General features: G+C 35.6%; 1 protein-coding gene across 1 annotated transcript; it reads right to left on the bottom strand.

Moving 5' to 3' along the window:
- On the bottom strand, positions 1–27,032 carry rph3ab (rabphilin 3A homolog (mouse), b). The gene is made up of 16 exons (XM_039669865.2): positions 26,929–27,032; positions 21,400–21,562; positions 19,829–19,958; positions 19,242–19,325; positions 19,009–19,159; positions 18,428–18,613; positions 14,430–14,615; positions 13,294–13,373; positions 12,862–12,936; positions 9,526–9,635; positions 8,795–8,921; positions 8,638–8,694; positions 7,462–7,616; positions 7,214–7,295; positions 5,971–6,067; positions 1–4,584 (listed from the first exon to the last, which is right to left on the bottom strand). The coding sequence occupies exons 2-16, from the start codon at positions 21,543–21,545 to the stop codon at positions 4,454–4,456; spliced, it is 1,797 nt and encodes a 598-aa protein (XP_039525799.2). The 5' UTR covers positions 21,546–21,562; positions 26,929–27,032; the 3' UTR covers positions 1–4,453.

The following is a 27,032-nucleotide window of genomic DNA, read 5'->3' as shown; positions in this document are numbered from 1 at the left end:
TTATTCTGACTTTTATTGGCCTCTGTGTTTTGAACTCCAAGTAAAATCTTTACATGCAAAACACTTCCCTGCTGTGCAAGTACATGCACTATATATACAATTGCATCATGAATGAAAGACGAAATTTATACAATAATCATTCACAAACTAAACTGGCAAATATGGTTTTAAGTATTAGAATGGTGTGCTCTATTTTGTTTGTTTTTTGAAAATTGCATTGATACAGCTCTGTATGTGAATGAGACGTCATAAAAAATACAGGGAGATCACATTCAATTTGAAAATCTAATTGACCCATCTGGACTACAAAAGGTTAATGTTTCTGTTCAACCCGATCTCACAGGAAAACACAACTATTTTACAAAGTGCCAATTTCATATGAATTTGTATATGTATCATATGAATGAGATCATGTGTAAACATACGAATGAGATCGTACAAATTTTTGACCAATTCGACAAAATGTAAAATAGTTGCCATGAGATTGTGTTGGTCATGTCAGGTTTTTATTTTTATTTGTAGTATGATATTCATTGAGGTTCACTTATAATACTTGCTCTAAAAGTATTAATAATTGGGCATTTTTCACCAGTCTCTGACCCTACAACCAAATCACTCTTACCCTTTGAGACTTCAATATCCATGACCACTGTTATACTTAAATATAATTTCACCAAGTACTGATTTTGCTGAGTAGTAACAATAAATGTTTGTTTTTGGAGGATGTTTTAAAATCTGAAACTTTGAGTGTTTTTACAGTACAGTGACCTCGTTTTATATATCAAAATATCAAAGAAAACTTTATTCCACATGACATGACCCTTTCAAATTGTCAAATTTTGACAAACAACAGGCAACCACACTTCTGGGTTCTTCACACAAGCAGATTATAGTGATTGACATGAGCAGTGCTGCGGTCGTAATGATCAGTTTTGGCATTATATAGTTGGAGCTGGCACAGATGGTGGTGTGACATAGGTTTGAGTCTGGCTCAAATCATGTCCAAGTCCCTTTCCTGTATTCTCTCCCCCCCAAAAAATAGCTTTAACTTTATTCATTATTTCATTTGTTGGACGTCTAACTGTTTTAAAGCCTAAGGCATGACATAAAAGTAAAATGAGATAAGCAATGTGTTTTTATTGCTTAAATACACATTTGAAAATTTGAAAACATTCTGGAGCTTAAAGGGGTGGTAAAATGCTATTTTCACAAGCTGTAAAATAAATCTCTGATTTCCCCCGAGTGTGTGTGTGAAATTTTAGCACACAATACCCCAGAGATATTTTTATATAGCATGTTAAAGTTGTCGCTTTTTGAGGGTTTGCAAAAACGCACCGTTTTGTGCCTGGCCCTTTAAATGCAAATAAGCTGCTGCAGAGGGCGGTGTTTGTAAGACACACTAAAATGACAGAAACTGTTCGCAGAGAACGTAGTCAGTTAAAGATGGAGAGACTCAAGAAGAAGTGACAACATGTAGAATACAACAGGATGTCTCTGAATGGTTAGTTGATGAATTTGCTGATGTGGAGTTAACTATCTTTAATTAGGATATTCTGTCATGTAATCGATAAATCGCTTGTATAGAAACTGCTGTGAGATGTACACAGAGTGACTTTCTATTGCATGTGAAAAGGTGGATGCTAAAGTTTGAGCTGACAAATGTACTCTTATACAACCACTCTTCCTCTTCTCAACAAGGACTGAGTGTTCCTGGGGGCGGGGTTTATGTACATTTTAGGGTTGGTGATGTCGTGTAGTCCCTACCAGCTGTTTTTTGTAGTCCTTTTCTTTAAAAGCAAATATCTTCCTCTGCTTTGAACTTTCAATGTTGATACTTTACCACCCCTTTAAATTGTGGACATTATGGGTGGGTGACAAACTCATTGACACGATTTTTGGCCTATCGGGGTTACGCAGTATACGCACATGATTTGTGCCATCATAAAAGCTTATTGTTTGCATGCGTTTTAAGCATTCCGGTTTAAAAACAACTGATTTTAAACAGTTAAAACACAATAAGCAGCGAAAGATAACATGCACACGCTCTCTGAGTGCTGTAAGGGGCCGTTTACATGACACCATTTTCAACTAAAAATGGCCTTTCATTTACACAACATCAGTGTTTTGGGAGGCTGAAAAAAGCGAACTTTTGTAAACGGGTTTCAAAGTGCAAGTTTTTGAAAATGATACTGTTATCGTCTCCATCTAAACTACAAAAACATAAATCTGTGAAAATGGTGATGGCATGCACATGCGTATTACGTGTTCAGTCTATAGATTTACATCGCCAACTACTGGCCTGGCATGCATAATACAGCGTTTTTAGTCATTTTCGCTGATCCATGTGAGTGGAGATGGTTTTGACAATATTGTCATCTGTACAAAGAATTTTTTTTTCTGTTTTTAATACATCGTTGTTGTGTAAACATGAAGCCGCTGTTCATAGAGCACGCAGGCACTGAGTTCTTTTCGCAGATTAAATACACACACTTATGTAAAAATCCCAGTCTTTGCCAGTATCCTCATAAACACAGTAATTTATGTCTTAAGTGAATGTAAACATTTGAGAAAAAAAACTCATGTGTAACAGTATATTGGATCAAAGCATTCGGTCTTAAAGTGACAGCAGCCTAATAAACCTGCTGTCATCTGTGTCATTAATGGGAAAAAAAACAGAGAAAATCTCTAAATGCTCTTTACTCAATCACTTTTGTCTCACTTGTCTAACAAGAATAAATATAAAGTTTGTACATAGGCTAGTGTTCATTTTTTTGTGATTGAAATTAGCGACAAGAATAATAAAATTTCTATGACATTATTTTAATTTTTGATGATGTTTTTACCCCATTTAAAGCAAAAATAATTACGTTGTGATATATATCATTATCGTAAAAATAAAATTACTTGTGATATAAGATTTTGGTCATATCACCCACCCCTTTTTTGTTTAAATACATATATTTGATCACATAAATTATATTGATTAGGATTAATAAACACTGTTTTTGATTGTACAGTTACTTTGAGCATAACAAAAACCAACGACAACATTTTTGCAATTTTAGCTTTGAAAAGTTTTCATTCTCATATCTTTTCATAAAAAGCCAATTCGTGCCATAGTAGTGCCGAGACCAGGTCCTGTTAGATCACTGATGGTCCTTTGGTCATTTAGGACCAAATGTATTTTACAAAATATAGGCCTACTATCACCACAAATAAGGTTTAAAATGTAAAATCAGCTGTTTGTGTGATGCCTTGGTGAAATGCAAATCTACGAATAGAAGGAGAACAGCCCGGAAGTGTCGCTGTGAAGCGTTTGTTGGCAAACAGGGTGTAAATTATACAAAGAAAACGAATTGCATTCACAATGATCACAGATACTCTCATGTATTAGAGCTGGTTATAATGTTGAGGTCATTCTATTGTAAATGTGCTTTCCTGATGCAATCCTGTGATTGGTCTACAGTCACAAGACAAACAGGCTGCAGGTGACTAATTAAAGTAATATTGGCTTGCTTCACAGCCATTAGACTAGTCTATTCTTTTATTAAAATCTTTTCATTGACCATGGAAGTTGTTGTCTTTACACAAGGGCATTTGTATTTTCAGCGCATTATAGACTACAAATAAGGCGCATGTTTGAAATGGTTTTGTGGAATAGTGTGCTTACATAGAAGTGTTGTTATAAACCAGGCACACCAAGCAATGTGTTACAAAATTTCATTCACTAGATTATCTAACCTAAGTCATATTAAATGTATCCTTATCAAACAGATCACGTAAAATGATTTGTAATGGTTTAAAATTCTTAAACATTCTTTGGATTTAGTCTTATCTGTGCTGTGTAAACATCCCTACATGCTGTTTCCCTATTTGTTTGAAATAATTTTTTAACTTTGATGTGGAAGGTGTTAAATAAGTCAATAAAGTGTTATTTTTGTTAAAAGTGTGAATTTTAAATTTTACCTGACATTTTAAATGGCCTGTAAACATGGGTAAAACTGGTTAAAATAGGGCTTATATATTCTGTATCTGCCTCTTTTTCTAAGGAGAAAGACTTTAATAATTATTTTTTTGCTAAGAGTTTGCTAAGAGACATGATATTAACGCATTCCCACAACAAGATAAATATTTGGAGTTTTTACAGTTGTTCTTAAACTTTAACTTAAAATAACACAATGCTACTTTGGCCAGATAAGAGAACATGACATAACAGTGCAGTTCTTTTACTTTTCAATGCCAAACGATGGTTATTTGTATGTAAGTCACAGTGAACAGTAGAGCTCCAGACATCACATTTTGTTCTTTGAAAGCATACCGTGTGTCAACCGGACAAGAGCAAGATCGGTACAACCCAAAATATGCATTAGTGGAGGGTAATGGAGTTGGCAAATGGGCCAAGTACAACTTAAGGAAGTGAAACTGTCAAAGGCATGCACAAAGCTTAAAGAGCCTAATCACTTGAGATGTGATTCTCGTTATGAAGAGTGTGCCAACGCTCAATCTTCTTGTCTTTGTTCTTTAGGCATTCATACCAGTGCTTCAAACGCTCACCTTTGGCAGTGATTCCAAGCTGGCAGCCCCCTGATCATGAAATATTAGTAGTATTAAAACATACCAATGCAATGTTTGTTTTCAATAGAGGAATGAAATGAAAGTCAGTGGTGAATGGTGAATTTGAAACATAATGACAACTGTTAACACCTAGTATCAACATATTTTCTGGTTGATCTGTTCACAAGTAGACATTGCTAAATATATGCGCAAATGGGATCAAGAGGACGCAGACCAAAACCCCAAAACGGTTCGGTTCCATCATCCTGAATTCAATATTTTTATTTTTTTAATTTTTTTGGTTAAATGCTTGAAATAAGGTCTGTGGACTTAACACAAGCTCATGCTATTTTCATGTTCCATGACAAAAAAAAAATATATATCAATACTCTCTTGTGATTTCTCTTTAAAGATTTACTGGTATTGAAAAAGGCAGCTGCTAACAAGTTAACACAATAGATGAAAAAAAGTGGGAATAAAGTTCCTGTGAAACAAAAACACAAGGACAGCAGCTACAGCCGTCTCCATGGTAAATCCCGTTGGCATGAATGGCTATCACTTAGGCTTACATGGGGAGCTGGGTAGGTTATGACTTTATGGGAGCAGTTGCCAAAAGTACACACTACGACTTGCCAACATCTGTGCTTTCAACACTCATAACATAGTTCAGAGGTTATGTTTTCCATAGGGATCCTCATTTGTCAGGAAACCGCATTGTAGTGACTGACACATGGGGAACGTCTTGGTTACTGATGTGACTCTAGTTCAGTGGTGGAGGAATCAGAAATGTTATGATCCCCCTGGCACAACCCTGAACCGCTCGGCATGCAAATCCCACTCGCCAATTCCAATGCACATTGGCAGAGGTGATTGGGGCTTCCAAGTGAGACCTCATTTGTCAGTCAACATAATGTCTCCGTTCCCTCCATCAGGGAATGAGGGTTACGTCAGTAACCAAGAGGTTTTCAGGCATAGTTGTGCTTTAATGCAATGAAACATGCCATATTGTGCAAAAAAAAAAAAAAAAAAAAAAAAAAATTGGCCAGGCTGTCATACAAATAAATTACGAACACGAGCAAATAAATGTATGCAAATAAATTAATATATTCTAGTCCAGCATTTTTTTTTTTTTTGCATAGTAAAATAAACCCTGTCGTTTTAGATTGACTTTTTTGACAAATAATTTTGTCAGATAAATATCTTAACCAGGTTTAAAATTTTGATCTTCCCTCATATTTAAAATATGTATATATTTGATGGTTTAATCAAACTTTTAGGGTAATTTAAAACAAAATATCACTTCCTAATGTTATCTCCATATCTCCAAACCTGACCAGACAGATGTTAATACCAGGTGTAAACATAGATTAAGAAATACAATGACAAACAATAATATTACAGAATAAAAGTAAATACCTATATAATCATTGGATTTTCCAATGTCGTAGTCCCATACTGAGATATCAAGAGTCTTTTTAGCCAGCTCTGCATGCTTAATTTCATAGCTGAATTCCTGCAAAAGAACAATTCACATGTCAAACAAGAAGAATCTAGCATATTCACGCATACTTTTATCAAAGCAGAAGGAAAATAGCAAGCACAAAGAAGAACTCCCAGAATTGCAACAGAACACTAACAAGGCTAACTTAATATTAAGGCTAATTTAATTAACTTAATATTTCAATAATTAATTTAATATTAATCCTCACTATTTGAAATTGCTCTTTCATTTAAAAAAGAGTCACCAAGTTTAATCTGAATATATATAATTACTAGTTTTATGATTAAAATATTTAATCATAATTATTTACGAAATTTTTCCAAGTTAATCACAATTAATCACAGATTTTGTTATGAAGTGTGGAAATGTGTCTGTATATACTTAAAAAACCCATCTTGACTGTAACTTGACTGTAACCCTGTTCCCCGACAAACCGGAAACAAGATGCTGGGCTGATTTACTGTAAGTACTATCCGAGATAGCCAGTGAGCAGGGTGGCACACATCTCTTTGTGGCAACATGATTCTCGCAACATGATTTTTTTCTACTCTTTTTCTTTCCGTTTCTAGAGAGTGACAAAGTCTTTATTCCTGCCAGACAAAACTAACTCCTAGCAAAAGGGATAGTTTGAAAAGAAATAGCACACACGGCACACAATGCAGTTCTAAAGACAAAGGAACCTGAAAGCGCACCTGTCTCACGTCCGTGTAGCCCCTGACGTGTGCATTCTGATGACATCATCATTAGAGGTTATTTAAGCCAAATTGTTGGCATGTTTCCCATACGCGTTTACAACCGGTCAAACAAAGATGTTTTCCCATTAAATCAGCACAGCATTAGGGGTAGCTTTTGAATCAAAACCACCAGATTTAATCAAAACCACAAATGCATTTGAATACCCAAATAAGCCACAGATGAATTATCACAATAAGAAAATCTTGGCATATGTCATAATCTCAGATGTATTAATAGAGGTACAGTGAACAGGCTCCTGCCCCTGAATTAAAAATAATTAGTAGTTGGGTATAAATAACCTTGTCAAACTTTCGTATTTGTGTCTGCATTTCTCTGGATCACTGTACTCTGATATAAATATAAGCGATTGTATTAATTAATAAAGTAATATGTGCATAAATGCATGACAAGTGGACAACATACCTCATTAAACTCTGGGTTGAGTGTCTTCTTCTTGGTCTGTGTCTTGTTTTTTGCTTTCTTCCCCATATCAGGTTTCAGACATCTATTCATAGAAATAATCACAGAATTCAAAGAATTTGGTTTCATTTTTAGAACAGATTTAATATGAATGGTGTATTTTAATGTTGTTTAATGCCTTAACTTATATAAGTGTTTCCTAAGCATATAATAAATACGTTATCATATATAGACATTGAGAAGAGACTTACATTTTGACAAAGGGATCAGAGTAGCCATTTGCATCCATTGCAGCTAAGTGAACACAGCGTACAACACCTACAATGAGACGACTCAGCTGGGTGTTGTACATTAGGGAAATCAGGATACGCCCTCTCTCTTCCATCTCAGTGCCATCCTTCCCAGTCTACACAGGTACAAAAATAGCAGTGTGGATGATAATGATAGCACAGGAGTGTTCATTGCAAATGTAGTTATTGTGGAAACACCTCATCCTACAAAAAGCACATGGATGTTAATTAATTCTGCTACTGCTGGTATTTGCAGCTGACATACAAATACACAGGATGCGCAAAATAATAATCAGTAAATGGAAATCAGTGTAAAAAGACTATAGGGATCCTGTGTCATCTGGTCAAATTTTCAAACATCTGTTAGAAAAAGAACTGCACTTAATTGTAGTGAATGCATACTTGTAGTGTAAATTTCAAAAGCATGTTTTAAAAAGCTTTACTTGCAGATTATATAATTTTAATGAATTAAATTGCCACTTCTAATTTACCAACGTCAAAATAAAAGTTTTCCTGAAAAGGTCATTTTAAATAGTTTTTTAAATAATATTTTGTCATGCTCTAAAGTGACTAACTAAAGCACATCAAGTACTTGATTATAATTTTAACTCTAGAATGCTATTCAATATTACATTTAAAGTTAATATATTTATACTAAATAAAAAAAATAAAAATAATTAAATAAATACAAGTTTCAATAGAAATGACATTAAGTTGTATTTTAGTTCACCATAAATTCTTGTCATTATAATCAGCAGTAACTTTAACCATATTTCAAAGATAATACTACTAATTATGTTACATATAAAGATGTATTTAAGTCTTACTTAATTGGATCTAAATTTCTAAATTTCAGCGAAATGCATTTAATATCATTTAAACTATAATATATTTTTATTTAATTGCAGCTAACGTACAATTGACTGTCCACAAACATTACATTCAGTTTGCACTCAAGTATTGTTTTAAAGTATATCATTTGGGTGATAAGTTCCTCTTTTAAAAGTATGCTAAAGTGTAGCCTGGATAATAATAGTATAACTGCTAGCTGAATGTGACCTTAATCTTAATGTAAATACATTTTTAGGTGTTTCAATTATGTAATATACCTCTATAAATATGAGAATGAATATTTACCTCATCCTCATAGAGGGTGATTCCTCGTGCACCACCTGCAGTTGATGTTCTTTTTGTCTATGTAAAAAGAGACAAAAAAAATCATTACATATTTAAAAGCAATAAATGTTCAGTTAATTCATCAATGGTTGTCATTTATTACGGGTAAAGCACTCACTTGGACAACCCTCTCTAGACACACATTAAAGTTTTTCTTCTGATTGAACTTGAGTTTTTTCAGCGCAACTCTGGTTTCTCCGATAAACTCATTGTGGCCAAACTTGTCTTCATCACAGACAGATATTCTGCATAGACGTAAGTAAAAACCCTTCAATAGTTAAACGTATCCATGATTACTGAATGTCCAATACATTAAAATATATATATCACTTTCAAAACACAAGAACAAAATACTTTTGTAGTCTATGATTAGCTATTTAACTGGTGTTATTGTTCACTAAAACTAAATATTCTATTAAAAAGAGTTTTTTTATCCATTTAAGTAAAGTTGAAATAAAATAAAATATAAATATAAGATGAAAAACAAGCAAAATAGAAATGTAATGTTACAGTGGCAACTGTAAGGAACTATAATTTCTAAAATAAAAAATGAATTCAAAATTAATTAAAGCTAGAGTAAAAAAAAAACTCTGATACATTATCAAATTAATTTACTAAATGGCCAAGTGATGTGCATTGCATTTAAGTTTCAAATTGTATTAGTTCTTGCTTTCCCTGAGAATCAAACCCATGACGTTGGTGTTGCTAACTATGCTCTACTATTTGAGCTAAATCCACAACTTCCATACAATTAGAAAATGTTGATTTATTTTGTATGTGGCCAACATGGCAGAACTATGGCAACTGTACAAGAGCACTGTGTGTAACTGTACCAAAGTAGACATAAACCTGAGGGTCTTGCGCTGCATATCGTCATCTGTCAGTCCGTGGTACACCAGCGTCTCATTCCAGTTTGGGTTGCGAGTGTTGCGTAGGGTCTTGGTTCGTAATTTAGTTGACTGCATTGACAACAAAGATGCTCTGTTTAACCATCATTGCTTGACCAGTATTAAGTATAACTTGTATATTATAGGCCTTTCTCATGAAGCTAGTAGATATGATTAGTAAAAATATGTTAGCTGGTAATTTTGTGCCAGGGCCAAAAAACAATGGAATTGTAGGTTGTGTTTTCCAATTATCTCATCACTCTGCACAATAATCTAGAAACAATGTGAATCAACATTACAACAACTGAAGCTGCAAACTTTGCAAAACAAAATTTATATCCCTACCAACAATTTTATAGCCAATAACAGTTAGTAAATTTAGGTTTATTTCAATAGTCCACTTATGACATTGAACAAAACAGAAGATTGCAAACCCAGGTAAAATATGAACAGTTTTTGTTGAATGACACAAAGGAATTTAGCAGGTGAGTGTCTGGATTTCAGATCATGATGGTGATACTGGTATATGAATGGTAAGTCTTATCTTTTGCAGGTAGTGAAGAGAATTGAAGAAAAAAAGACTAGTGTTGGCAATTTTAAAACACTGCTTCAAGAAGCTTCGAAGACTTTAAAAATCGTATATTCTGAATCAATGGCTCGGGTGTGTATCAAACTGCCAGAGTCACGTGATTTCTAACACAGTCTCATCCCAAAAAGTCATATAACTGACGTCTTGGGACGTCTTTTGACCATACGTCAATATCCGCCTTTTTAGGGCCCCCTTAAACGACGGTAGATGGCGATCCCGGGCCGTCATACAACTGACCTTTAACGTCAGTTAGGTGACGGGTTAGGTTTAGGGTTAGGTTTAGGTCTGGGGTAGAGTTAGGATCCCATAACCTCATCTACCGACGTTTAAGGGGGCCCTAAAAAGGCGAATATTGACGTATGGTCAAAAGACGTCCCAAAACGTCAGTTATATGACCGGGTTGTGATTTCAGTAAATGAGGCTCCATTGTTTCGAAACGTTTCGGAACACTTCGGAATTTCAATGGTTCACCGCTGGGGGCAATGATCTCTGTCAACCCATGAATCATGAGGATTCACTGAGAACCATTGAACAAGTGTATGTGGGTTTTACCTGATCTCTGATCAGTTTTATACATTTTTAGACTATTTAATTAGACATTAGTCAGCCCGTTCTCATCCCAAGGCGTCATATACTGACGCTTTTGACATTTCGTCTACATCCAATGCACATAGCACCCTTTAGCGTCAATATGAGATGTAGGCCAGAAGGCCTATATATAGACCTAACCCTACCCCAGAACTAAATCTACCCATAACCGAACAATGTTATATTGATGCTAAAGGGTGCCATGTGCGTTGGATTTTTCAAGGGGGTAATCCATCGACTGGAAGTTGAAGCCTCGCGGGAGCTGCCATCTTGTAGCAGAACTTCACTTGCGTTAGCATTTCCATTGACTCCCATTCATTTTGGCGTCACTTTGACAGCGAATAACTTTAAATCTGAGGCGTTTGAAGACCCCATTTGTCCATTATTTATTTCTAAAGAAACACGACAATGTATAAAATGCTCCATATCCTTGTAGCATATGTTATGGCCCCGTAGAAGCAGTTTTTTTGTAAAAGTAGGCCAACGATTGCGTCATAACCACGCGACTCTCTGTCGCACAGTAGAGAGATTACCGTATGGACGGGAGGAGAAGCTCGCGGGCAATCAGGGAAACTTGGAGGCAAAATGACAAAATAATTAATCAGAACACCTAGAAAAAGTTTCTCCTGCTCCTCGCTCATGGACAGCTCCTACTCACACGCTCCGCCTCTGCAAGTTTCAGAAGGGAATAATTCAGATTTCTCATTCCACAGCCACTAGAAGACAGACGGGTTGCTCACGTCACATCTACGTCGTCAAGCTCTGTTTGAGTCTGTGCGTCAGGAACGGAAGTGCTAAAAAAAAATCGCCAAAAACGGGCTTCTCTTGTCTCAATGGAGTTCCAATGAGATAGCTCTGTCCACTTCTTATACTGGATTTAGATGAAATTTCAAAAGCGCCACTACATGACGCCCTAGGGTGAGAATGCGTTGACATTAGTAGAATTAAAATAAATAATGGTAGTTAATAGTCGTATTGGTCTGTTTAGCTGATCCATTCATAGAACTAACAAATCAAACCCTGACAATTGATAAAAGAACATATATACACTTGATAATCTTATAAGATGATTGGATAATGCAATTTGAAATTGCATTTTGTTCCATTTACACTTTTCTGACCACTAGGGGTCACCATGGAGACAGGTGTCGGATCGTTTCAAAGACTTTCATTGTTCCTGAAGCCTCCATCTGCTAACCACTACACTACTACTAAGACAAATGATGGGACAGTTCAATGCACAGGTAGGTGGTCAGATAAAAGTTCAGTGTTGAACTACAAGACCAAACGCTAATGAGTGTGCAGGCTAGGAGTCGAGCTGATGAGGGTGAATGATGGCAGGGGTAGGTGATGTGAAGTGTGTGCAGGTGTGAGCCAGAAGGGTTTATGGGAAATGTAGTGTGATGTGACTAGTCTGGTGACTTACATTGTGACAATTATACTAACTATAGGAACTTTGCAACCACATGTCAACTAACTGATTAATTTGCACCTACATGTCAAACTCTCATTGGAGTATTAGTAGACTGTTAGATTAGGGTTAGGGTTAGTAGAAGTTAACAGGTACAGTACTTTTAATTACTTATAGTCAATAGAATGTTTGTTGAGCATCAAAATAAATCTTTAAATCTTTATGTTACACAGACAGTTTGCTAATATTCTAATGGCTGGTAGTTGCAAAGATACTTATAGTTAATAGATTGTTGAAAGTGGACTTGGGATAATGTGTTACCCTTATTTTTATTATTCTTAATATTTATATTAATTTATATATATATTCTATATATTCTTCATATATAAGACTATTAAGAACCATTGTAGAATAGCATGTTGTTGTCAACATTTAACTTAAAAAATGAACACAATAATAATACAAAAATTAACAAAACTACAATAGCATAAGAATGTTTTAAATATTATTTGAACAATGAATACCAGACAAATTCTATAACTTTAGTAATATAAGTACTCTTCTATTACTTTAATAAACAATACAGACATGTTTCAAAATTCAAAAAATTATTAATAAAATTATTAAAGTTCAAAATTATTAATATTTGATAATACCAGTTGCAAAGGTAAAGTGCTACAAACAGCATATTAAAAAGTCCTCTATCTCACCTTGCTTGCACCTGGTAGTAGATGAAGCTTAATATATGGATCTGCCAGTCCATTTGAATCCATTGGCTTTAAACCCTATAAAAAATATTAAAACTGCTTAAAAACAAATAAAAAATCAAGCACAGAGCAATATTACTGATATAACATTTCAAATTCTGACCATGATTGTCATTCTGTTCTATGAAGTGAAGACTCACAAATAAGAAGCAAACAGTGAAAAGTCCCAATACAAGACTATATATCAGCACAATACTGGCACTGCTCAGGCAATTAAATTCAAGGCAATTCAATTACTGCTGCATGATGATATTTCATAATCACAATAATATTACATTATCAACATAATTAACCAACATGAATTTTATAGTTATTTTTGTTTGTGTGCAATAATTTGACTTTTAATATTAATATATGTGAAAATACTGAAGATACCTTTGCTTTAATAATGTTGCAATGGAGGCTGTTGTTCCCTTGGTCATATAGTAAAGTGAACTCCAGTGCTCCCAGAGTTGCTAAAACAAACAAAATAAATTGCATTAGGCACAAGCATTTCATTAGGTTTGAATGCATGAGGAAAAGCTCACAGGTCTACATTTTAGTGTATGTGTTGCCTTTTTCTTGTTGCATTTCATTTGAAATGCACACACACGTGTTTCACCATTTTAGTAAGGACATTGCATAAACCTCCATTGATCTGATATAAGGTTGATATGATATGATAATAATGATATGAAGTAATCTCCAAACCCAACCCCTACCCCTGAATATCCATCGCAGAAACATGTGCAAAACATTAGATTTAAATAAAACAAGTTTTGGCTGATTTATGAGCATTTTTATCTAGTGAGGAATCAGATCACTAACATGTCCTCACTAGTCGGTTCTCATAATATTATACATGTGAGGACATTTGGGCTTCACAAGTATATAATCAAACCTGTACACACACAAACACACACACTCGCCTGGTTTGCTATCTTTGTGGGGACCCTCCATAGACCAATGGGTTTTATACTGTACAAACGGTATATTCTCTCCCCTTACACTAAACCTACCCATCACACAAAACATTCTGCACTTTTACATTTTCAAAAAGTCTCTTTCTGTATGATTTATAAGCGTGTTTCCTTATGAGGACCTCATATTAGGTACCCATAGTGACACGAGTCCCTGTGAGTCTCTGTGTAGTGTATTCAGGTTGTCCCCCCACACACACACACACACATAATTAAATATTTAAAGTTTAATGCAACAGCGACATCTAATGGTGTAAAAATTATTTCAAGCACATTTGACAATTGACTGAATTTCATGTCAAGAAATTTAGACACAGATCGACATTTTTGGTGCTACTCGCACTTAGTGATTAATGTGAGGATATAATAAATCCAACAGGTGATTATTATTAACTTCCTATAATAAAATCCCACAAAGGCCTCTTTCCACCAAAAATGAGAAAACGGACAGCAACAGTCTCACAATGATTTGATGTGTCGTCATTTTTAAAATAATATCTTTCTTCCAGACAGAAACAAGGAAGAACAAGAACTCGGTGAAAATCTGCTTACTTGCTTCATCTGAGTCATAGCTGTTGGCCTCTTCCTCATCGTCCATTGACGGAGCCGCCTGATGCTGGGCGGGTCGAGGGGTGACAGCAGGCTTTTGCTCTTCCCTCTCTGTAGGATGAGCTCTTTCCTGGACATTAGATGCATTGCTAATGGTTTGGTAGGCTCCTCTCTCTGCCTCCTGAGCAACTGGTAGGGATACAATTCTCTTTAGATTATTTCAAGCATATTAATAAATACTCCTTGAGTAGGTTTGTTGTTTAACATGTTGCTACCCTTGTGAAAAAGAAGTATGTTTAACTGTACTGAATGTGCAGTGTATTGAACTTCAAATCCCAAAAGTATTTTTTTTTTTGTAATGAAAATGTAATGAAATAAACGGGCATTTAATTAACTTAAAGAGAGAACCCTTTCATGACTGTTTCTTAACACACTTAAGTATGTCCTTGATTATGATTGTTTGAGCCGCACTCAAAGGCGTTGTAAATGTCTCTACGAGCATACACATGTGACCGACCGCATTACATCAGTATTACTGCGCCACTGCATCTGTCTGTTGCAGCGTCTGTGTTGCTTGGCAACCATTCCGCATCAGAAGAACTACATTTCTTGGTGGAAGAATTATATTTTTTATCAATAATATTACATTTTTGTGCGCATGTGTTTAAAACCTTGCCAGGTATGTGGAATAACCATTTTATTACAACAATGATTTACAGTAAGTGGGTTTAAGTCAATGTTTGTTCTTTTTTATTTTATTTATCCTTTATTTTACCAGGTAGGCACATAGAGGACTCATTCTCATTAAAAACGTCGACCTGGCCAAGATAAAACTTCAAGGAGCAGACACATAAAGTTAGACATAACAGACAATACAGTTTAATACAGGTATACAAGAGAGTAGTTCAGTCAAAAGGTACATCGTACAAAGTAATTCAAACTACAACAGCTAGACAGTGTTCCTAAAGGAACAGTAATAAGAGAATAATAAATAATTGTGTACGTTATTGACAAATAGCTGCACTTGAAGATAGACAAATAGTAATAGACTGGTTTGCAAAGAGGAGAAATAATAATGCTAACAAAAACAGTGGTGGTGTCTCAATGGGCTATATGCACGCATAAGTTCCGCATTTGACGTAAGGATGCTCGTCCATTTCCGGTTGTGTAGATTAAAGCGGAGGAAAACCGGAGAAAACGGGATTATGGCAGAGTCTTCAATATTTACTGTCCTCCCGTCTTTGAAACGAAACGTACATACGTTTAGATGTAATTTTATATATAGTTATGTTTATTTAATATAATTTTAAAAAGAAGCATAAACACAACGAGGGGTGTCTGTTTTATCTGTTTTTGTGACTAACGTTTCATTAGTATAACCATGGAGTATAAAATTCAATATAAATTCTCGGTATTGCATTGGACTCTATGATCGGCGGAAGTTATCGAGCATCCTTAATCCTTCACCGGAAATAACGCCGTGCATAGAGCCCATAGTTTAGATATCAATCGTTTGAAACCGGGTAATGGTACGAATGTTTCAAGCCTTAAAGGGTTAGTTCACCCAAAAATGAAAATTAATTCATTAATTACTCACCCCCATGCTGTACCAACCCCGTAAGACCTTCGTTCGTCTTCGGAACACAAATGAAGATATTTTTGATTAAATTTAAGAGCTGTATAACTACCACATTGGCTCCTAAGGGACTGCCTCTTGACGGCCCAGAAAGTCAATGAAGAAAATGTTTAAATATCCCAAGTGACTACCGTGGCTCAACTATATGTATATCAAGCGACGCGAATACTTTTTGTGCGAAAAAACAACAAAAATAACGAGTTTATTCGACTATTTCTTTTCTTCCTTGTAGGCCAGAACGAGACTTCCTTAGATTTCCACGACGCATGCGCGAGAATTGCGATCTGAAGTAGTGTAAGCTGGTGTGAGCAGATCGCAAATCTCGCGCATGCGTCGTGGAAATCTAAGGAAGTCTCGTTCTGGCCTACAAGGAAGAAAAGAAATAGTCGAATAAACTCGTTATTTTTGTTTGTTTTTTCGCACAAAAAGTATTCGCGTCGCTTGATAAACATATAGTTGAGCCACGGTAGTCACTTGGGATATTTAAACATTTTCTTCATTGACTTTCTGGGCCGTCAAGAGGCAGTCCTTTAGGAGCCAATGTGGTAGTTATACAGCTCTCAAATTTAATCAAAAATATCTTAATTTTTGTTCCGAAGACGAACGAAGGTCTTACGGGGTTGGTACAGCATGGGGGTGAGTAATTAATGACTTAATTTTCATTTTTGGGTGAACTAACCCTTTAAGGATTTTTGAAGTTCGTTCCAATCGTTAGCAGAGGAGAACTGAAAAGAAAGACGGCCAAAGGAAGTGCGAACGTTGGTGGTAGTTAATGAGATAAACCTACTTGAACGCAGGTTGCGAGAAGGACAGGTTACCGAAATGAGGTTTTTCAAGTAGGTAGGGCCTATGCCTAGAATGATTTTATAGATTAAATAAAACCAATGTCTTTGTCGTCGAATATGAAGGGAAGGCCAACCAATATAAAGTTTACAGTGGTGAGTACTAAATGGGATATTAGTAGCAAAACGTATAGCACTGTGATATAATACATCTAGCTTTCTCAGAAGAGTGTTAGAGGCGGATTTGTAAACCACATCGCCAAAATCTAAGATAGGCAGGATAGTCATATTCACAAGAGCGAGTTTAGCGGAGATTACGAAAAAGAAAGCCAATCCTGGATTTTATCTTAGATTGGAGTTTGCTAATGTGGGTGTGGAATGAGAGTGAAGAATCTAACCAAATACCAAGGTATTTGTAATTGTCAACGATTTCCAGTGCAACATAACACAGTCTCATCCCAAAAAGTCATATAACTGACATCTTGGGACGTATTTTGACCATACGTCAATATCCGCCTTTTTAGGGCCCCCTTAAACGTCGGTAGATGGCGATCCCGGGCCGTCTATACAACTGACGCTTTACCTTTAACGTCAGTTAGGTGACGGGTTAGGTTTAGGGTTAGGTTTAGGTCTGGGGTAGAGTTAGGATCCCATAACCTCATCTACCGACGTTTAAGGGGGCCCTAAAAAGGCGAATTTTGACGTATGGTCAAAAGACGTCCCAAAACGTCAGTTATATGACGTCTTGGGATGAGACCGGGTTGTGCAACACCATCCAGGGTTGAAATTTCTGTTGTATAATAAAGTGAAGAGGGAGATCGATTAAAGATCATACATTTTGTTTTGCTGGAGTTTAAATGTAGTTGGAGATCTCGGAATGAGTGCTGTATGCTATTGAAGCTCACTTGGGGGTTGTCTAACACAGTGTTCATAGATGGGCCACAGGTATAGTGAATAGTGTCGTCTGCATATAGATGTATAGAAGAGTCGCCTGCGGCCAAGGCCACGTCGTTAATAGACAGGGAATAATATTGGGCCAAGAATTGAACCTTGTGGCACCCCCGTAGAGACAGCCAATGGACTAAGATACTAAGCACCCTGATTTAACGCACTGAAATCTGTTTGTAAAATAATTAGTGAACCAGTCGAGGCAGTGATTTGAGAGACCCAAACAATAAGAATGGTGTGGTTGACAGAATCAAAAGCCTTGGCCAGGTCTACAAAAACTGCTGCACGGTAATGTTTGCGGTCTATAGCAGATATGATGTCGTTTGTAACTTTGAGTGCTAGGAAGCCCGATTGTAAATCAGAGAGACAGTGGTTTGAATCGAGATAATTAGTGATCTGCTTGTTGATAAGGCATTCAAAGACCTTGGAAAGACAATTAAGGCAGAATAGAGATCGGTCTCGGTCTGTAACAGTTTGGATCTTGGTTTTCTCCTCCTTTAAAGATTGGGATTACAGCAGCGACTTTCCAGTCTTTCGGGATATAAGAAAGGTCGATAGAAAGATTAAAAATGGTATAGGTGAGGCTATAATAGAAGCTGCCAATTTAAAAAATAGAGGATCTAAATTGTTCTTACCTGGCTGGAATGTGCTGGATGAGTTTGGTCTGGCAGCATGGACATTCGCAGTCTTTTTCATCATCACTGGAGTATTCTGGGGGCTTGCAGCCTCTCCGTCTGCTTCTGAGTAACTCTGACTTTTAAGATAAGCAGGTTTTGGAGCCACGGGTGGTTTTTGAGTGACTGATGGATCCGTTGGTGGTTCTGGAGCATAATACAACAAATACACACATTCAGCGGTATACATTTGAGAAGCATTGATGCAGATAATGCTTATCTCACACAGTAAGATTTCAAAGTCACATTTCAAGGCGCTACATTGCGACTATTTCAGTCGCATTTGAGACGGAAAATTACTGTGTGCGACTGTGTCAAAAAATGTCACCGATGCAAGTGACCTGATTGAACCGACATGAATAATACAGTTGGCTGGTTTTCGGTCAACAGTGCAAGTGTGGAAAAGTTCAGAGATTGTTTTTGTGTAATTATGTTTGTGAAAATGTCTGGTAGATTTTAGTTTCATATTTCATGTTATGAATAGAAAGAGTTTAGCAAAAAAGGATTTAGTTGATACAGATATCTCAGTTTGTCCACCTCACCTGTGACCGGTGCTTGGGATTTCTTAGTAACTGGAGGTGTTGCAGGGGTCTGCTGAGGACGGGGATCTTTAGGTTTGGAAACGGGCATAGGTGAGGGTAAGAACTGCTTAGGGAGACCTTTGAAAAACCAGGCTCCAGATCGTTTCCATACCTTTAATGGAAAAATATGCAAGCAACATTTACAGACAGTTGTACTTTAGATTACTTCCTTATGATATTGTCATTTCCCTCACCTCTCTTTGTTCACCACAGATCTTGCATAGCCATACAGACCGTGGCCGAGTGTTAGTCTGCACTCCACACTTGGTGCACATGTTCTGATGGGAATAACAGGACATAGTTTTAGAAAAACAGACTAGAATTAACATGCAGTTCATTAAAACAGGTTAAAACTGCAACAAACAAAATAGAACTAGAAGAATAAAACTTATGTAGTACTAACTATTCAAAATTTGATTTAATGTTTTATAGAATCCCCCTGTATGTAGACAAATTGGCATGAAAAATACATTTCGAAAGACTATTGTGGCAAAGTCTGAGTGAAATGGCTTCTCGAATAAGAAAGAATGAACGGCAGGACTTGATTTTGTTCATCAAAAATGGGAATTGACTGGATAGTTTGATGGTTTGCTATTGGTTAATCTCATGTGAGTGACAGGTTGTCCCGCCCTTGCGTTAGAAAAATGTGTTGCTGCACTTGCTGTTAGTTAATTAGGATTTTGCATGTACAAAAACAGTGTAATATATAATCCCATAAGAATTCAAATGATTTGAAAGTGAGGTTTCATTTAAATGATTATCATTTTGATCAGTTTCTCACCTTTTTACAGTCCTCGCAGACCACTGATCTATCACCTCCTGCTCCCAGCTGCTCGCCACATAAAAGACAGCGTGACACTCCATCCCCACAAACTGCTTTTTTCATGGTGTCCAGACGATTCACCAGACGTCTGTCATAAATAACAGTATTCAACTGCATATGTATTGGTCAGTTAACATATACATTGCCCTATTTATGTTTTAAATACAAGGAAAAATAGGCTGCATGTTTTACTGTATCTGTCATTTTGAGTATATACAATAATCACACTTTTATTTAAAGCAATATTGTATGTATGCCACAATTATTGGTACTTCCTTCCTTGGTTTTCTCTATTTAATAAGTAATACTTCAAATACTGTAGTACTTCCTATAGAAAACATTGGAAGTCCTCTTTAAGTGTTTAAAAATTAAAGTTTAGATGTTGTGTGAATGAAAGACCAACAGAATAAACTGCCTGTTTTGATCATATCAAAGGTGCCAATATTAGTGGAGGATGCAGCATGTAATCTCGAGTCATAAATCTATCACACTTTAGATTTCTCTCAGGCTGTCCACAAATATCCATGTTGAACATTATAATTCAGTAATTCATTACCTTACAATATTACTGTCTCAGAATTGTAATGCGTTACATTACTCATGTATTACTTTTGAGTTACTTTCACCAAAATAACTACAGAAGTAGAACTTAACTTTTGGGCTGTAAGGATATGCAATATGAAACCGAAATCGCGATTCGCCACACGACTCAGATCCACGAACCTACAGAATCGCGACACTCTTCCAACTCCAGCGTTATTCTCCTTACCGTCCAGATCCAATGCTGCCTTATCTTTAAATTAGGCTATTAGTATTATTTGAAGTTAACATTATAAAATACGTAGACCTACACCACAAAACTAGTTGAGGATAAATCATTTAAAATTGGGGAAGTCCAGCATTATGGACATGACATTTGCAGTCAAAACTTGAAATAAAAATTCTGTATTTCAGAAAATACATATATTGAAACATATATAGGCTACTTCCTTAAAGGACTCCAGGCATTAGACAAATATCAGTCTGTTTTATTTTTCATATTAGCGAAAAGACACACATTCATGCGTGACACAAAAAAAAAATAGGAGGCAAAATATATTTTTTGTAATTCTGTTAATTACACTGCGCAAATCGGATGAGGAAGGGTTGGCTCTGCAGTCTCCATAGAACTTAAAATATTCATTTTATTTTAGTTTTCGTGTTCGCATTTATGAGGAAAAAACAATGTTACAGACGCGACCGCTCTGAACTGGCACTAAAAGACTGCTTTAAAACGTTCACATAGCCTGTTGCCTTTAAGAAGTAAAAGCAGACAATACACTGTAATACAACTGTAATACAAGCCTCACTGAACATGTAACAAGTAAAATATTACTGAAAATTGATTAGTAATGCCTTACACTACTGCGTTACAGCAAAAAGTAATATGTTACTGTAATGTATTACTTTTGTAATGCGTTACTCCCAACACTGCTAAAAGGTGACAGTGACAACAGTGTTTTGCTGTTCAGTAATGAACTCTTTCTTACCCAATCCTCTCTTGCTCCATTGCTTCCATCTTTTCTGCCCGGACAATTACACTGTTGATGATCTCCTTCTCTTCATCGGTCAGCTCAGCGCCAAGAGGCCCAGACTGCACGTGGACACCTTTTGTGCCCATCACAGCATCTGTCATTGTGAAATCACTGGAAACTGTGACACAAAAATAAATAATAGAAATGAAAATAATGAAATAATCCAAAAGTACTGTACAAAAATAAATTGACAACTCAGCAGTTTTAATTGGGGATTGTTTGCATTTTAAATGAGTGCAAAAAAGCCATCTTGTCTTCACTTTATCCAAGCACACCTTGTGTCTTTTTTTTTGCATAAAGTACATACATCATTCACCTGTCACATTTATTTTCATAGTAACATCGCAAGAAACACTTATTCAGTTAAGGGCTCTCAAAAATTACACATTATAGGCTACCCATTCAATATATAAATAATATTTAATTATGGATGTATTTGTGTGTGTGTGTTAAAGTATGGATGGTCATTTATTTGCATTTATGTAACCATGAAGGTCCTGTTGAGATACTGTATCTTTTCAACCAGGGAGTTGAAAATGGCAAGCAAAAAACATAAAATTGCAAAGAAGTACATAAAACCTCAGAATAAACAAAAACACCAAAATCGCACTTTAGAATACTGTGTCTCACTTACTGCATAACTAATAGGGAATTATTCATTGACTACTTCACTACTGTTACAGTAAAAGGACACTCCACCCAAAAATGAAAACTCTGTCATATTTTACTCACCCTCAAGTTGTTGCAAACTTGTATGAGTTTCTTTCTTCTGCTGAACACAAAGCAAGATATTTTGAAGAACGATTGGAACCAAACGGTTGTTTGGCACCATTGACTTCCATAGTAGAAAAAAAAAAAAAAGAAAATACTATGGCAGTCAATGGTGACAAAGTTCCAATCGCTCTGTAAAATATCTTCCTTTGTGTTCAGCAGAAGAAAGAAACTCATTCCGGAAGAGAATTCAATGCTGAATAAAGTCGTAGTTTTTGTTATTTTTAGACCAAAATGTATTTTCGATGCTTCAAAACATTCTAACCCACTGATGTCACATGGACTACTTTAATGATGTCTTTATAACCTTTCTGGACAAGGACGGTATACCTTGCATACATTTTTTAATGGAGGGAGATAGCTCTCGGAAAAAATCAAAAATATCTTGTGTTCTGAAGATAAACGGAGGTCTTACGGGCTTGGAACGACATGAGGGCGAGTCATTAATGACATAATTTTCATTTTTGGGTGAACTAACCCTTTAATAGAAGTAGCCATTTAAATGTTTGCCTGTGGTTTTGTGAGTGTGTTCTGTAAGAAATCAACTTCAGAAAGGAACCCCACAGAAGTGCTTTGCTATAACCTCAGATTAGTTTTATAATGTATATACAGTACAGTGTGTGTCTGGTGTCCTCAGCATAGAATGCCATTGAGTGAATTCATGTATTTGACGCAATAACTGAAATGAAACTGAAAATATAGGAAACTTATTTGTAATTAAGAAAGACTTATCAAATAATTATCCAGGAATTAGACAACTGATAACCTGAAACAGTATTCTAAAGTGAAAATATAAGGAAATTATTTGTTAATTAATAAAGAATTAGTTGATAATTCTTCAGGAATTACTTAGAACCTGAAACAGTATTCTAAAGTGAAAATATAATGACTATTTTAATGATTAATAAAGAATTACCACATACTTCTGAATAAAATCAAACTTACTAAAAAAAAGAACACTGAATGTAATGTACATTATGATAAGTTTTGCTAATGAAATAAAAAGTTATTTGCAGACCAAGTAAATGTCTGCACTTATCTTTCTTATTAGAGCGGCAGAATGACTAAAGAAATCAGTGCTTTTTACTTTTCAAGTACTTTAAAAAAAAATTATTAACTTTGTTCTTTTACTATGGTAATTTTGAAAATGAATAGGCCTAATCATAATTTTACTGCAGTAATATTTTAAAGTGGTATCTGTACTTGATTTGTGTACTTCATTCACCACTCCACTGCTAAAATAAAATGGATTATTACGTAACTACTTTGTATGACTGTTCATATAGTTCCTTCATATTATTTATTATTTTTTTAATAAAGAATTACCTACTAGTTCTTCGGTAATTCCTTATTAGTTATGCAGTAAGAGACAGTATTCTTACAGTAAGTGTTACCCCAAAATCTAATTACCAATGCAAAACACATACAAACATTGAGATTTAAAAATATTTTTAAACACTTTATTTACAGAAGAATTATACTTAACTCAAACTCCTCTAATATGCAGACTCAAATTTCATCTGTTGGTGACACTACAGGGTTTTTGAATGAACACATTTTGTCAAGAGAAGAGAATTCCAGCAGATATCACCTGCGCAGTGAGTAGGGAGCAGTGAACACTGCGCAGGGACCCTGTGAATCGGAATGCAGCTCAGGTCTTGAAGTCTCTGCTGATGAGTTGAATCAGATGTGCTAGATGTGGGAGAATTACAAAATGTGCATGGGTGCAGAGCCTCATTGAAATTTTAAGAAGCGCTAGAGGCTTGAAACTTTTGTTTAACTCAAATGTGTACCAAAATAATTCACTAATTTAGATAGATAGATAGATAGATAGATAGATAGATAGATAGATAGATAGATAGATAGATAGATAGATAGATAGATAGATACAGATAGATAGATAGATAGATAGATAGATAGATAGATAGATAGATAGATAGATAGATAGATAGATAGATAGATAGATAGATAGATAGATAGATAGATAGATAGATAGATAGATAGATATTTGTACCCCTGTGTTTTGTACCTTAAGAGACCAGTCTTGTACCTGTGGTGACAGTTTTGTACCTTGGTCATGAACTGGCTTTTTAAATTGTATTATATTGTTGTCTGAGGTCAACTTATGACGTTCACTTGGTTTTTGCATTCAAAAACATCAAAATGAATAAGTAATAGGCTATTTTGTACCCTAGTTTTGAGCCTAGCTGAAAAATGCTCGGTTTTTATGGACGTCTCAGTCTCGCACTGAAGACTTGGAAGTAAATCAGTCTGCAAATCCAGTCTTGTTTACAAAAAAATCCTCAGTGAAATGAAGTGAACAGACGGACAATGTTTTACCTCATCAACTGGAACGTCATTAAAAATAAAGTTTATCCATGCAGTCCTACTGGAATCCAGAGGAAGCATTTGCAGCAACTGTCTTCTTCCACAACCAGGCACTGCACAATATTTTGTATTGCTCAGTATCTCGATCCGGTTTGTCATCACGAGGTAGATCCTTCTGATGGGGTTGTGTTTTATCCTCTTTGACGTCATAGTTCCCCACTTTGAAAAACGAGTCGTTTGCTGGGGCTGGTGTCAATAAAAGCTTATATTGGACTAACAAGGATGTTTTTAGTTCTGAAACTTACAGGATATTCTTATAAAATGATGACCTCTTAGATGTCAAAAGCTCAAGGAAAATTTGATTTCTCAATGTATCACTCCTTTAACAGTTCAAAATGGACCCTTTGTATGTATTTAGGCTATGCAATGCAAAAAAGATTCTGATGAAATACACTATAACAGTGAGAATCCGCCATTTGTATGTGTTGTTTTGTATTATAATGGTTTAATATCAGCAAATTGATGTACAAAAAAATATTTATTTTATTTCAAGGCTACTCAAATAGTGATAAGTTAAAATACTTAAATAATAAAGGTATCATTAAAACATTTAAACAACAACTTTAAAAAGGGGCTTAGCAGAGGCTGTCTCTTTTTGTACCTTAACCTTTGTACCTTAAGCACAAATGCTTGCCTTGACTCGAAGGGTCCTAGATAAGACCCTTATTCATCGTCTGGAGTTGTTTAAAGCCCTTTAAAGCTGCACTGAAACTCTCAATTGGATCTTGAACAGTTTGGTTCCCATTAAAGTCCATTATATTGAGAAAATCCTGGAATGTTTTCAAAAACCTTCATTTCTTTTCGACTGAAGAAAGAAAGACGTGGACATCTTGGATGACATGGGGGTGAGTAAATTATCAGCAAAAGTTGTTTGTTTTTTTTAAGTGAACAACTCCTTTAAAACGTTTGTTCTTAAAAAGTCATTATTTTATGTATATATATATATATATATATATATATAAACTTTTTACATTAGCATGATCATTTCAAGAGTATAGTCCACTTTCCTGCAAATATATTGTACATTGTATATTGTACATGTTCTTTTAATATCTAATGTATCTCATTTTATTTTCTTATTCCTATTATTATATGGACTTATATGAACCATTATGCATCCCAGCAAAAAGCAAAACATGTTGCAACTTTACTCGGTCTACCCTGTGCGCAATGAATCAATCTAAAAGGACAACTTTACTCGGTCTACCCTGAACGCAATGAATCAATCCATGTCTAGCCTACATTTTTAATACGGTCTTTCCACATCACTGCTAATGCATCTTATAAATCATTTACCATGCTATTTCCTGATCATTTTCAAGTTTATTTTGAGAAGAGGTAAGTACACTACTAAAGACAACTCACATAGCAGTTAAATGATCTCATCAAACTATAGTATAGCATATATGCAGCAGTAGCCTATATTTTTGTACAGTCATTTGACTGCAAGAATCCACGCCTTCTGTGGACATTGAGTTAAATACTGTAAGGGAAAATACTTAAATTATAATTCTCAAACATAAAATAGAAGTAGATTGATTCAGGGAAAATCATTTGAAAGCTCCACCCGAAAACAAGCCGAGTGAAAAATATAATATGCGATGAGTCTAACTGAAAACACTTATTTGGAGACGCCTGAAAGCGAGTGCCTGCTCATATACTCCTATTGATGGGGAGGAGGGGGGAACGATTGTATAGTAGTATTAATTTAATTCTCTAAAATGCACAGGAATATTGACTTCTGCCTTGCTGCGCAATAGGAGTCGAAGCGTTCGCTGATCATGTCTTTAGTACCATTAAAGCAGCTTCGAGTGAAAGCACCTGCATCTCACAACGTTAAACACAAGCAAACCCGCATCGAGATGACACACCTTACGCTTATCTTATAGAAGACAAAAGCATGTATAGGTTCTTACAGTCATACAGGATACGCATCCAGCGGCAGAAAGCTCATTTCTTAGATAAATTCTAATTTTTACAGCAAACCATTGTTCAGCCATCATGTCGATATCATTTTATGGTTACGGATGAATGTGGGCAGAATACATTCGTGCAGACTTTAACGGCGGTAATTTTGCTCAATTGCCACCTCATCCATGCAAATCAAAAGATACCATTGCATTTTTCTTTTATCACGCAGGATTTTTCTGTAGGCTATTAAATAAATCGCGAAAAAGTCAGGATTAAGGGGAGACCCAAATGCACAGAATGTGCATGTTTGTCGATTAGAAAATGCTGTCCTTGTTTCATGCGTTGGATTAACAGACATGTCTGAAATAGAGCTAAGTGAGAAAAATCATTTCGAAAATGTCTTGATGTCCTTACCTGATGATAACCGCCCACTCTTGGAGGAAGGCGACTGCAAACAATGCGGACTACAGTGCGGTCAGTAGTGAGAGGAATCAGCGGCTGCGCATAGAGAAGAGAGC

The sequence above is a fragment of the Pimephales promelas genome, chromosome 1 (genome assembly GCF_988280905.1).
Source record: "Pimephales promelas chromosome 1, fPimPro1.hap1.1, whole genome shotgun sequence".
In the NCBI taxonomy this organism is placed as follows: domain Eukaryota; kingdom Metazoa; phylum Chordata; class Actinopteri; order Cypriniformes; family Leuciscidae; genus Pimephales; species Pimephales promelas.
The sequence above is the reverse complement of the archived record's forward strand: the minus strand, read 5'-3'. Positions and strand labels throughout refer to the sequence as shown.